Below are 14,617 nucleotides of genomic sequence, written 5' to 3' on the forward strand. Positions count from 1 at the left end.
TGTTCTGCAAATTTAAAAACAATGGAAATATTGTGGAGAAGTTAGTGGTGTTTAAAGCTGATAAATGCCCACTACGTGTCGACCTGTGTCTTAGCCTTTGAAGGAGATGGAGATGCCTGTGGAGATAACGGGGTTGTCATTTTCTAAAATCCCATCGACTGTTGAACAGTTCCCACAGATAGGACAGTAGCAAATGTTACCCACTGTTATAGAAAAGGAGGAAACCTAGAACTATAGACCAGTTGGTCTGACGTTAGTGACAGGAAAATCACTGGAATCTATCATGAAGAAAGTGGTAACAGGGCTCATGGGAAATAATAATTAGGTTGGACAGCGTCGACGTGGATTAATGAAACAGTAATCATACTTGGAAATCTGTTAGATAACTTTGAGGTTGTAAGAAGCAGAATAGCTCAGGGAAAATCAGCAGGTATGGTTAATTTGGACTTTCAGATGACGTTGAAGCAACCTTGTTATTCGGTGAATTGACCACCGTAAATTGTCCCTAGTGTGTAGGTGGGTGGTAGAAGTTGGGGGTAAATTGGTTTATTATTGTCACTTGTACCAACGTACAGTGCAAAACTTGGCTTGCATGAAGTACATAGAGATCAATTCATTGCACAGTGCATTGAGGAGTACGAGGGAAAAGCAATAGCAGAATGCAGAATAAAGTGTCACAGTTACAGAGAAAGTGCAGTGCAGGCAGATTGGTGGAAATGGGTGATTGATAGTTGGTGAGCTGAAGGCCTGATTTCTTTGCTGTATCGCCCTCTCTCTCCCACGCTCTCCCTCTGCCCGCTCTCTCTCTCCCTCTCCCCCACTCTCCCTCTCCCCGTTCTCTCTCTCCCTCTCCCCGTTCTCTCTCTCCCTCTCCCCCGCTCTCTCTCCCTCTCCCCCGCTCTCTCTCTCTCCCCGCTCTCTCTCTCTCCCCGCTCTCTCTCTCTCTCCCCCCGCTCTCTCTCTCTCCCCGCGCTCTCTCCCTCTCCCCGCTCCCTGCTCTCTCTCTCTACCTGCTCTCTCTCTCCCTCTCCCCCGCGCGCTCTCTCTCCCTCCTGACGCTCGCTCTCTCTCACCCACACTCTCTCTCTCCCTCTCCCTGTTCTCTCTCTCCCTCTCCCCCGCAGTCTTTCTCTCTCCCCGCGCTCTCGCTCTCTCTCCCCGCACGTTCTCTCTCACCCACACTCTCTCTCTCTCTCCCCCCACGCTCTTTCTCTTTCCCGTGCTCTCTCTTTCTGTTTCTCCCCCCACATGCTCTCTCTCCCTCCGTGCTCCGTCTCTCTCTCCCTCTCTCTCTCCCTTGCTCTCTCTCTCTCTCTCACTCTCTCCCCCACTGTCTCAATGAAGTGTCTAACGGAGAGTTTTATAATTACAGTGACACTGCAGGAGGCTATTAGGCCCGTGCCAGCTCCTGGGAGCAATCCCGATCGTTCCATTTTCTCTCCCTATTTTCCTGTGTACTGGAACCCATTCTCTCTCACACGTGATCATCACCTCCCCTTTGATTCCGACGGTGCAATAATTTACAGTAACCAGTTAACCCATCATTGAGGCAACTGGAGCACCCAAGGGAAACTCCTGATCACTGCAAACTTTTGGACAGAGAGCACCCGAGATTGAGATCAAACCCAGATCGCTGAGACTGTGAGGCAGGAGCTGAACTGCTGTAACACCACCCTGACCCATTAGAGATGTCAGGGGTGATATACTGCCATAGATTGACTACTGATTACCAGGCAGAAAACAGAAAGTAGGGATCAATAGTACTGAGATCCCCAGCTCTTTGCAGTCTACATCAATGATTTGGATGAGTTTGCCGATGTTACAAAGCTGGGTGGCAGTTTTGTCCGTGAGGAGATTTCAGGGAATATCGACAGATTAAGTGAATGGACGAGGAACCAGAATCCCATGAAGAATTGTGAGGTCACCCATTTCACTGGGGAAAAAGTAGGAATGTGGAGTATTTTTTTTAAAATGGTGAAAGATTGGTGTTCAGAAGGACCTGGATACCTTCGTACATAGCTGACTGAAAGATAACGTGTAGGCACAGGAAGGTAAGCTGTATGTCGCAACAGGATTTCAATACAAGAGCAAAGAAAGGTCTTCCTGAATTAAGTAGAGGCCCGGTGAGATCTCATCTGGAACATTGTGCGTGTATGGGTCTGGTCTCCCTACCTATGGAAAAGTACAGAGGGAATACAGCAAAGGCTCACCAAATCGATTTCTGGGATGGTGTCTTTATCATCTGAGTCATAGAGTCATTGGGCTGTGTGTACTTCTATCAGGTTATTTCTTTGCTCCAAGGGAAATGAGCCCAGCATGTACAATCTCTCCCCATAATTAAAGTCCTCCAATCCAGGCAACATCCTGGGGAAAGGGAGTATGGCTGAAGGATCTCGTCCAAAAAGTCGACTGTCCACTTCCCTCCACGGATGCTGCCTGACCCGCTGAGTTCCTCCAGCAGTTTGTTTTTCAACATCCTGGCGAACCTCTGCACTCTCTCCAGCACAATCACATCCTTCTTATAACATGTCGACCAGAACTGCACACAGGGCTGGTCGAACCAGTACTTGTCCCCAATTTTTATCTCAATACCAGTTGTAAAATCTTACATGATTTCCGTTCTTGAAGCAGATGTTTTGCTGCACAATAAAAGAACTAAGTCAGTCAGTAGAAAGTAAAATGATTCTTATCAAAATATTCCCTACATTTCACTGTTGAGTCACGGTTTAAATTTGCGGGATGTGAAATGAAACATCTAAATAACGAGTACTCTTCAATATCCTTATAAATGTTTTCTGTGTGATAGTTATCTCCTGCATTAGTTGAAGATCACATGAGCTTGAAAGGTCAACATTTCATAAATTTATGATTGTCAAATCATCATTTAATACTCTGAACAGTGCAGAATAAGATGGGGGAAGGGAAGAGTATATTTGTTCCCATTTTGTCAATATTTATTGTTTGCTCTAATGTTGGCCAGTGTTTCTAACCATCTCCTCTCTTCCTGTTTTTATTTTTGCAGTGGTTTTTGGACAGTTTGCATATTTTCAGACAGCACTGAACGATGTGGTGGAGCTGTTCGATGGACACAGTCAGCAAGCCAGGCTTCTTGGTTCTCTTTCAGGGTCACACTCTGGTAACAGTTTTAATTTCCTACACTCCTTCAAAAAAAAATAGAATTTAATAAGCAGGTGTAGAATAGCACAAGTTCATTCAGAGTTGCTGTAAAGTAGTTGAACACACGTCTGTGTCTCTGAATGTCCCAAATGCAATACTACGGTGACTGCCTTGGGATTCCCAAGAGTGCCGAATGCTTCATAGGAGAAATAGGAAGAGTGTTTCACTCACTGCAAGTGACTTGCTCGCCCAAGCCGGTGATGGTATGGGAAGCAGAGGGTGCAGAAGAAGAGGCTAAAGATGATGCTGTGATGCCAGCACCTTTAAGAAACTTGATAAAGGAGATCAAAAGAACCTCTGCAAGAGAAATTTTGATTTTCTCGACAATTAATAATGAATTAAATTTGTAGTAATACATTGCATTGAAATACAAAATTTCAGACTGCCATGAGGTTGGTGAATACAGGGGTAGATCACCCGTGATAATATTCAATGGTAAGGTAGGTTTGAGGTTGTGAATGGCCAATCCATGCTCCTATTTTCTAATGTACACTTGTTCGGTAAGGAGGGATATTCTGCCATTTATCATGAGGAAGCAGTTCGTTCCCAATGTATCTAACAGCAGGCACTGTGATGGCAACGGTAACGCCTGAATTCAGTTGGTCTACTCAAGCTCAGTGAGTTCCCATAACTTGAGTAAATTCAGTGCGACCCGGCAACGACTGACAACTTAGTGAAGGGGACAAAGCAGACATTGGATCAGACACCAGATTACTTTCCTGGAAAAGGTAAATTATAAATGGATGCAATTAGAATTGAAGTGTCACATCATAAAAATTGAATCTAGTTGTACAACACAAATGATCCTTTGACCCACCTCGTCCTTGCAAACCTTCTTGCTAATCTCCACTAATCCCATTTACCTGCATTAAATTCTGGCCCCCTCATTACAGGAAAGATGTGGAAGCTTTAGAGAGGATGCAGAGGAGATTTACCAGGACGCTGCCTGGATTGGAGAGCATGTCTTATGAGGGTTGGTTAAGTGAGCTAGGGCTTTTCTCTTTGGAGAGAAGGAGGATGAGAGGTGACTTGATAGAGGTGAACAAGATGATAAGAGGCATAGATTGAGTGGACAGTCAGAGACTTTTTCCCAGGGCGACAATGGCTAACATGAGGGGACATAATTTTAAGGCGATTGGAGGAAGATATAAAGGGGGGATGTCAGGGGTAAGTTTTTCACAAAGAGAGTGGTGGATACGTTGGAACACACTGCCTGCAGAGGTTGCGGGGGCAGACACATTAGGGACATTTAAGAGACTCTTAGATAGACACATGAATGATAGAGAAATGGGGGGCTATGTGGGAGGGAAGGGTTAGAGAGATCTTAGAGCAGGATAAAACGTTGGCACAACATAGTGGGCCGAAGGGCCTGTACCGTGCTGTAATGCTCTATGTTAAGTTCATATCCTTATATGCCTTGCCTATTTAAGTGTCTGTCTAAATGGTATTGGTATTGGTATATTATTGTCACTTGTACCAAGGTACAGTGAAAAGCTTGTCTTACAAACTGATCGTACGGGTCAATTCATTACACAGTGCAGTTACATTGAGTTAGTACAGAGTGCATTGATGTAGTACAGGTAAAAACAATAACAGTACAGAGTAAAGTCACAGCTACAGAGAAAGTGCAGTGCAACAAGGTGCAAGGTCACAACAAGGTAGATCGTGAGGTCAGAGTCTATCTCATTGTATAAGGGAACCGTTCAATAGTCTTATCACATTGGGGTAGAAGCTGTCCTTAAGTCTGGTGGTACGTGCCCTCAGGCACCTGTATCTTCTACCCAATGGAAGAGGAGAGAAGAGAGAATGACCCGGGTGGGTGGGGTCTTTGATTATGCCGGCTGCTTCACCAAGGCAGCAAGAGGGAAAGACAGAGTCCAAGGATAGGAGGCTGGTTTCCGTGATGCGCTGGGCTGTGTCGACAACTCTCTGCAGCTTCTCGCGGTCCTGGAATGGCTGTAATGATTGTATCAGCTTCCAACACAGCCTCTGGTGGCAAGTTCCAGATCTCAACCACTCTCCGTGGAATAAAAAATCTTCCCCCTCAGATCTCATTTTAAATTCCTTCCTCTCACCTTAAATCTCTGCCCTCCTGTTTCTGATGTCCCTCCCAAGAGAAAAAGATTTTGACTGGTTTACCTGATCATCATCTTATATCCTTCTATCAACCTCCTGCGTTCCAGCAGAAACTAGCTCAGCTGATTCAATCTCTCCCCATAACTGAAGTCCTCGAATTCAGGCAACATCCTGCTGAATCTCCTCTGCACTCTCTCCAGCGCGATCACATCCTTCCTACAGTGTGGTGACCAGAACTGAACACACTACTCCAAGTACGGTCTCCAAGCACCAGTGTTTTGTAAAGTTGCAACATAACATAGTGTTGGGACATTAACTCTTATTTATATGTGTTCTACCAAATCCCATATTTGGACATGAACCAGGGGAATCTGCAGCCTCCCATGTGATTGGTGTAAAGTCTGTTGTGGATTGTTTCCACAAAGCGTGTTCCTTGAGGGCAAGACTCTTCTTGATTTCCTTATTTTCTTTTCTGTGGCCTCATAGAACATAGAACAGTACAGCACAGAACAGGCCCTTCGGCCCACAATGTTGTGCTGACATAGCTAATCCCTCCTACCTACAGAATGCCCATGCCCCTCTATTTTCCTCTCATTCATGTGCCCATCCAAGCCCCTCTTAAAAGCCCCCAATGAATTTGCCTCCACCACCCTATCAGGAAACACATTCCAGACATCCACCGCTCTCTCAGTAAAAAAACGTAACCCTCACATCTGTTCTGAACCTACCCCCTCTCACCTTAAATGCATGCCCTCTGGTATTGGATCGCTCAATAATGGGGAAAAAGATATTGCTTGTTCTCCCTATCTCTGCCCCTCATAATTTTATACACTTCCAACAGATCACCCCTCAGCCTCCGCCACTCCGGAGAAAAGAGCCCAAGTTTGTCCAGCCTCTTCTGATAGCACATGCCCTCTAATCCAGGCAGCATCCTAGTAAACCTCCTCTGCACCCTCTCTAAAGCTTCAACATCCTTCCTGTAGTGAGGTGACCAGAATTGCACGCAATACTCTAAATGCAGCCTAACCATGATGCATCTAGAGATGCATCATAATTTCTTGACTCCTGTACTCAATACCCCGATTAATAAATGCAAGCATTCCATAAGCCTTCTTAACCACCCTGTCTACCTGTGTAGCCACTTTCAATGAGTCATGGACTTGCACCCCAAGGTCTCTCCGCTCTTCAACACTGTTAAGGGTCTTGCCCTTAAGAGTGTACTGCCTCTTGACTTTAGTCCTACCAAGGTCAACACCTCACATTTATCCAGGTTAAACTCCATCTGCCATTTTTCTGCCCACATCTGCAGCTGATCTATATCACGCTGTATCCATCGCCAGTCTTCTACACTATTCACAACTCCACCAATCTTGGTATCGTCTGCAAACTTCCTAACCCACCCATCAACATACTCATCCAGGTCATTTATGTACATCACAAAAACTGCAGAGGTCCCAGCACAGATCCCTGTGGAACACCACCACTCACAGGCCACCAGCCCGATTAAGTCCCTCAACCACCACCCTTTGTCTTCTGCAGGCAAGCCAGTTCTGGGTCCACACAGCCAATTCTCCACTGACCCCATGCATCTGAACTTCCTTGATTAACCGAATTGTGGGATCTTGTCAAATGCCTTACTGAAGTCCAACAGCCTCAGCTGTTGTTTAACTACACAATGAGAACTGAATTAGGAAGTTTAGTAAGAGTGGGTGCAGGGCCAATAAACCACAAGATCACACCATTCAGTGCCATCCTGAATAAAGAATATATGTTGTATCTTGGAGACTTCTGAATTAAAATACTACGCAATAAAATTAAACTGCGGTTTAAACACTTGAAATAAAATCTATCATTTTTTGTGATTGCTAGTGTGATCTTCGTTTCTATACTTGGATGTTTCTTTCTCTCTGAATTGATGAGTTATTCAAATTTGCTTTCCTGAAGGCTTCAACTCATTCAACTGAAAATGAAAGTATTTAAAAAAAAACGTGCAAATGCTGAAAATCTGAAATAACATCCCAAACTGCTTGAGGCACATTTTCCAAAAGACTTGTGCAAAGTGTCGATGTACAAACACTGTTTAACAATGCACACTGATGATGCACTTGGGAAACAACAGGTCAAGCCCCACCTGTGGACAATAAGAAATTGCAAAGCATTATATTCTTTATTAGGGATGACGCTGAACTTTGTGATTTATTGGCCCTAGACCAACTCTGCTCACCTTCCCAATTCAGTTCCCATTGTGTATTAAGACAACAGCAGAGGGCACATAAAAGAAAAGGGAAGATCACGAAGAGACTTGTTCTCAAGGAACCTAGCACCACATTGTACCAACGTGTAATTCAGATTGGTGATCTTAAAGCTGATGTTTCAGGTCCGTCAGAACTGGGAAAGAGGGAAAAACAAGTTAGTTTTGAATGGCAGAGAAGGTGGTGGAATATCTCTGATAGGGCGAGACCAAAGTGGTAATGTAGCAGTTCAAAACACATTGTGTTTCTTTGTCACTGTCACGTGTTGTCAAATAGCAAGGCTGTAGGACATGTCTATTAGGCAAAATTATACTAATGGAGAATAGAAACAGAACCAGAATGGCCCCAAGCAGAAATAACCGCTTCTGGAACTGACAGAAAAAAAGAATTGCCTCAAGTTGAAGTATCCAATATGGAGTCCAGAAGCTGCAATGTGTCCAGACAGAAGATGAGGCGCCCTTCCTCAAGCTTGTGTTGGGTTTCATTGTGACAATGCAGGGGACCACAGACAGAGAGGTCAGAGTGTGAGATGGATGTCGAGTTAAAGTGGCGGGCAATGGGAAGCTCAGGGTCGCTCTTGCGGACCGAACGCAGTTCTCCACAGTCCGAGCACCCAATCTGTGTTTGATTTCTCCAGCGTAGAGGAAATCACACAGTGAACACAAAATGCAATACACCAGGTTGGAACAAGTGGAGGTGAATCGCTGCTTCACTGGGGCAATCCTTCAGCTGTTTAGAGCCATCCTACCCGTGTTACCTTCTCGAGCTGATCATTCTGCAGCTGTGACCTTTAGCTGTACGTTGACTTTTCCAGTTCAGACCTCCCATGACCTCAGCTCACCTAATGACCAAGCAATGTGCATTCACTGCAGTTCTTTAAGATGCTTTAAGATCACCAATCCTAATTACATGTTGGTGTAATGTGGTACAATGTTCCTTGAGGGCAAGTGTCTTCGTGATCTTCCCTTTTCTTTTCTGTGGCCTCTGCTGTTGTTTTAATACACGATGGGAACTGAATTGAAAAGGTGAGCAGAATTGGTCTCAGGTCAAGAAATCACAAGAGTCTGTGCCATTCTTAATAAAAAAATATAATGCTCTGCAATTTCTTATTGTCTAGGGGATACATTTTACAAACTAACATCCAATAGCTGCCTTTTAATTGAGTAAAAAAGATGGATTAAGACTTTTGGTGTCTTTTACTGTATAAAATAACCATATTCTCTGTCCTCAATGTGATATTTTCCTTCCTCAGGAGAAACCTTGCCTCTGGCAACATCAAACCAAATTTTGCTCAGATTCAGTGCGAAGAGTAGAGTGTCATCAAAAGGCTTTCACTTTGTTTATCAAGGTAAAGGATTCAGATTGATTGCATCTCTCAGAGGGTTTGAAGTGAGTCTTGCATGGTGTACAAGACGCTTAAAAAGCAACTTGAGTTTTACAGGTACAATTTTATTTTGGTTGAGTAATCTTAAAAGCTGTGCCTTGCTGGAAAATCTATTCATAGTCATGAGTTGTACCAGTGTGACATCCTCTGAAGACACAACATTTTTAGTTTGAAACTTATTGGTACTTGCCGAGATACCACCAGAGAGTACTGTCTGGGTAGTGGAAAAAGATAAAGTATATTTCTCAACAAGAAAAGCTGTCAAAATCTTTTTTTTTTGATTACCTTATGTCCCCTCTACAAAGTATTTCATGTCATCCCTTAGAGTACCTGGAACTGCCCACTGCCTTTTGGGTTCCAACACATGTACTATTAACACTGGGGAAAAAAAGTGAAGCAGTTGAGATTGTTCCTGTCTCAGAGGTGAGACTTTATCGTAGAAAGGCCAGGATTAAGTTTAATATTTTAAATTGTTGAAAGCAAAGTTGTGCAAAATTCTGCATCCCAGCTTTGGGGATAGAAGTTTTTCCAGGTCAGTTAAACTTCAGAAGAACCGGGTTCTACTCAGGTAAATCCTGGACATGTACCGTTTGTTAGTTCAAAAGCTGAAGGTTATGGTATAAATGGAAACAAAACTCAACATCACAATTTGGCGATATGTCTGTGAGGTGGTCATTTGGTTCAATGAAAGCAGCTGTCATCCTTAAAATTGATCTGGAGCCAAAAAAAACATTGTCTTTTTTATTGTCTGCAAACCACTGTCAGCCCGTTTCTGTTGGAACAGACTTTGCTGCTGAGCTGCTTTCTTGATGTATGACATCTGATAAGAGTTGCAGAACCATGAATGATATCTCAGTTATTGGTGTGGAAAGATAATGGGGTGATGATCTGCCATTATCTGTAATTAACCCATGCGCACTGAACACGATGGAGGCAGCTCAGCAGTATCATACTGCCCTGTGGTCTCCATATGTGGACAATTCTAATTGTACAATTAATTTTTGTATATATCAGCGGGAGCTGGATATTGTAAATTGTTAGTTCTCTTAAAGGGGAGGTGCATTGCTGCTGGCATAGGTGTTGGCAGGTAGTAAGTATGACGGGTGAAACGGGAAGAGTGTCACAGCGTGGGTGACTTCCAGGGTTTTCAGTGGAGACCTTGGTGCAGCAGGTAGGATGTAGGAAAGATTTCCTCCAACTGCTGGTAATCAGGAGGACTCCTGGACTAATTCTCAGTGGCAGTTAGGCATGGTGGTCGTTGGCTGGAGTCAAGCCCTAAAGACCAGGTACTGAACCCTGTATGAGTGGTCAAGATCAGGGAGTGCATCTTCAAACGTCCAAATCCTGCCAACTGAACCAGTTGATTCAGATCTCAATGAGCGTCAAGCAAACAGCACCCCAGAGGTTAGAGGCAGACATCATGTGAGGGATAATGGCCGCATCATTCCAACCCCAGGATGTCACTATAAGGTTCAACCATCTTCAGCTGCTTCATCAAGGACCGTGCTCCAAAGTGGAGATGTATGCAATCATGAGCAGACCATTTACAATTCCTCAGAAAATGAAGCAACCCATCCCTGGTCAGGAACCAAGACCTAGATTACATTCAGACATGGACTGATAAGCAGCAAGTAACATTCATCGCAAAAAGAGATCCAGGCAAAGCTCATCTCAACATGAGAGAGTCCAACTACTTATCCTTGACATTCAACTGCACCACCATTGCCATGTCCCCCACCCTCAGTCTCCTGGAATCCACATTGATGAGGACCTGGACCAGCAACATGACTATAAGAGGAGATCAGAGTCCAAGTATCCTGCCCTGAATGACTCGCCTTCTGAGGTCCCAGGCCTTTCTGTGATATGTAAAGGATATAAGATATCTTTATTAGTCACATGGTCATTGAAGCACACAGTGAGATGCATCTTTTGCGTAGAGTGTTCTGGGGGCAGCCCGCAAGTGTCGCCACGCTTCCGGCGCCAACATAGCACGCCCACAACTTCCTAACCCGTACGTCTTTGGAATGTGGGAGGAAACCGGAGCACCCGGAGGAAACCCACATTTCCGACATATGGCAGGACCGTGATGGAATACTTTCTCCTTGCCTGGATGAATGCAGCTCCATTTACTTTCAAGAAACTTGACACCGTACAGAACAAATCTGCCCACTTGATTGACACCCCATCCAGCACCCTGAACATTCATTTCCCCCGCCACTGGCACACACAAGCTGTCATGTGCATCATTTGCAAAATGCACTGCAGTAACTCACCAACGCTACTCTGACAGCATCCCACAACCTTAACCACCAAGAAGGATTGGGCAGTACCTTCAGACTCCCCTCCAAGCCGCATACCAGACTGACTTGGAAATATTTCACTGGCCCTTCATGTATTGGTATTGGTTTATTACTGTCACTTGTACCGAGGTACAGTGAAAGACTTGTCTTGCATACCGTTCGTACAGGTCAATTCATTACACAGTTCAGTTACATTGGGCTAGTACAGACTGCAGGGTAAAAACAATAACAGTACAGAGTAAGGTGTCACAGCTACAGAGAAAGTGCAGTGCAATAAGGTGCGAGGTCACAACAAGGTAGATCGTGAGGTCAGAGTCCATCTCACCATGTCACTGAATCACAGAACTCCCTGCACAGTGGCAGTACCTTCACCAGTGATTTAACAAGGAGGCTCACCACTGCCTTCTCAGGGATAATTGGGGATGGACAAATCCAAAAATAAAGAATAAATAAAAAATGCTCAACTTACCATGCTCGATCACTATTCTACCAGCAGTCAGAGCCCATGCACTCTGATAGGAGACACTGATACGTGCTGACAGGAGATGATCCTATCAGATTTCATCATCTTCATCCCTCTGTCGCCATTTTCCCTCTCCCTCCACCTGCCGATTCCCCCCCCCCCTCACCTGGATCCACCTATCACCTGCCAGCTCTTGCTCCGCCCCTTCCCCATCAACTCTTTATACCGGCCATCTCCCCTCTATCTTTCAGTCCAGATGAAGGGTCTCGACCCGAAACGTCGGCTGTCCATTTCCCTCCACAGATGCTGCCTGACCCGCTGAGTTCCTCCAACATCTTGTGTGTTACTCCAGATTCCAGCATCTGCGGTCTCTTCTGTCCCCACTGAAATCCATGGAGATTGTCATCCTCGTATCTAATCCCCTCTGTCCTTCCCCTCCAGCCTGCCTCCCCTCCCTCCACCTCTCATTCCAACATCCAACTTTTTCCTACAAATTCTGACCCACTTCTGAGCTCTCTTCGCTCGTTTGCAGCATCAAAGTTTTTAACTGTTGTGAGCATCAACATTAAACTTCTCCTTGGCAGTAAGTACTGGACTCTAGCACAGTCTTCCCATAACCAGTCAAGTACTGAGGAGCAGAGGTGGATGAGGGTATGTGCACTGGTTGCTGGAACTTGTGCCTTCTAGAGCAGACAGAATTTGACTCAGGACACACTAAGGACTGGTGAAACTGCCGTTGTTTGTACCTGGATAATAACAAATGGTTAGGAATAAGAAGTAATGAGAAATTTCATTGTCCATACATCCTCATTAACAGTGATAAGTTTCTGAGCCATTTTATGATTCCTTCCACCTAATTTTACAATTCCTTGCAAAAATGTGCAGGAAGGAATTATTGCATCTACTGGCTTGCTAGTAAAAGTTTATAAATGCCTCCGAGAATCGCAGGTGAACAGTGAACAAGTGCAATAATCTTCCCTGTAAAGTCAATGATTTTATTTATCACCTTCCATTTCCAGGTTGACCTTATTTGGCATTCACTTTTACACAGCACTGATTTTTATGTCACTGCAGTGTGTTACATTAACTGAAGGATGGGGAAGAATAATTGATGTCAGAAAACAGCATTTTTTCCCCCCGTTTCTGTCTTCTTGTGGCCACGCGCACCAAAATTGAAAAGTGTGACCTTTATAACAATCTAATTTGTAGTAGTTAGAAGGCTCCATTCTGCAGGCCACTGGCAGGAGATTGCTGCCTTATTCCAAGCCCCTGCATGAGAAATTGGTCCCAACTGTCAAATTCAATGACTCGGTGGATTTATAGGTGTTGCTAATTTGAACAATATCTGCAAGTTTTGCTCGTGGTCTTGAACAGATTCTCTGTGCCTATTTAATTAGCAACAAATGAAGCAAACAAAACAAAATTCCCTCAGGAAGTGTGGGACTCTGAGTCTTTTAGCTTGCATGAGTAAGGAATTGCACAGCCTCCAGAAGTATGATATTAATTTTATTAATTGAGACTTTTGGTGCTCTGTAGGAATTGGAAGCCAAATAACTTTCCATAAGTTCATACTTCTGCTATTCCCAGAGGTCTACGTTTCACACTGCTGTTTTGTTTTCTCTTTATAAACACCCTCACTCGTACAGTTCCGTAAATGCCTCTGAATGACACACAATGCAATTTTTTCAGCTTTCCTGTACAGTTCTGTGTAATATATATTGAGAGGCAAGCTCTGGTTCTTTGATCTAAAGTCCCTGATAAATATCGTTCTGGTGGGAAAGACGGGTAGCAAATCAGTCCTGCTTTGCCAAGGCGTGTCCGACAAATCTATGACGGCCGCCACTTGGAAAAACAAAGGGAACAGATGAATGGGAACGCCATGTTCTGTGGGTTCTCCTTCTTCAAGTCGGACACTATCCTGACTTGGAAAGTATTTGCAATCCTTCATTGTCACTGGGTCTGAATCCTGGAACTCCCGATCCAAAAGTGTTGCAGGAGAACTTGCATCAGAAGAATTGCCTGAGTTCAAGAAGGTTGAATTCTGAAGAGCAATGAAGGGGGGGCGATAACGGTGGCCTTGTCATTGACACCTACGTCCACTAAGGGAAAACGAAAGTTCAACCACTTCCCTTCACTTCAGTGTGAAGGGCCCTGTACTGCACTGTAATGTTCTATGTGTTCTCTGAGCCCCATTATGTTTTCTCACTGTATCTTATATATTTTAACCATGCGTGTTATTCTTTGCATCTTTCCTGTCTGATCTTTCAATCCTGTTTCCCCTTGCCCCCTATCTCTCTTTAATATTCTTACGCTCTCTGTCATTTGCATTATAGCTCTGGCTAAATATTTATAACGCAAAAATGTTTATTCAGTTTACCATCCAACTTCTTGATTCAAATTAGTCTTGGAATTTTCTTTCTACATGTTCTAATGCAGCCATAAGCCACACTGAGGTGTCTATTTATTGTAGCAACTCAGGAATTCACCCTAGAGCTTTTAATAGATAGTTCCTGGGAAAAAAAGTATTCAGCTCAGTGAAAATTCAGAATCAGGTTTATTATCACTGACTTATATGATGTGACATTTGTTGTGGCAAAAATTCTTTGCAAACCATAGAATTATACAGCGAAAAAGGAGGTCTTTTGGCCCACACTGTGTACATCACTACTTAGAAACCAGCCTCCCCTCCATGGACTCTGTCTACACTTCTCGCTGCCTCAGTAAAGCAGCCAGCATAATCAAAGACCTCACCCACCCCGGACATTCCCTCTTCTCCCCCCTCCCATTGGGCAGAAGATACAAAAGCCTGAAAGCACGTACCACCAGGCTCAAGGACAGCTTCTATCCCGCTGTTATAAGACTATTGAACGGTCCCCTAGTACGATAAAATGGACTCTTGACCTCACAATCTGCCTCGTTATGACCTTGCACCTTATTGTCTGCCTGCACTGCACTTTCTCTGTAA

At 44.2% G+C, this 14,617-nt stretch overlaps 1 protein-coding gene across 1 annotated transcript in view; it reads left to right on the forward strand.

Annotated features, from left to right (window-relative positions):
• LOC127575302 (CUB and sushi domain-containing protein 1-like) overlaps window positions 1–14,617 on the forward strand; it is a 2,402,828-nt gene that overhangs the window by 1,931,097 nt on the left and 457,114 nt on the right. The window contains 2 exon segments of the mRNA XM_052025075.1: window positions 3,023–3,136; window positions 8,758–8,853. Of these exon segments, the coding sequence (XP_051881035.1) occupies window positions 3,023–3,136; window positions 8,758–8,853 (210 nt within the window).

This window comes from Pristis pectinata, chromosome 10 (assembly GCF_009764475.1).
Source record: "Pristis pectinata isolate sPriPec2 chromosome 10, sPriPec2.1.pri, whole genome shotgun sequence".
Lineage (NCBI taxonomy): Eukaryota > Metazoa > Chordata > Chondrichthyes > Rhinopristiformes > Pristidae > Pristis > Pristis pectinata.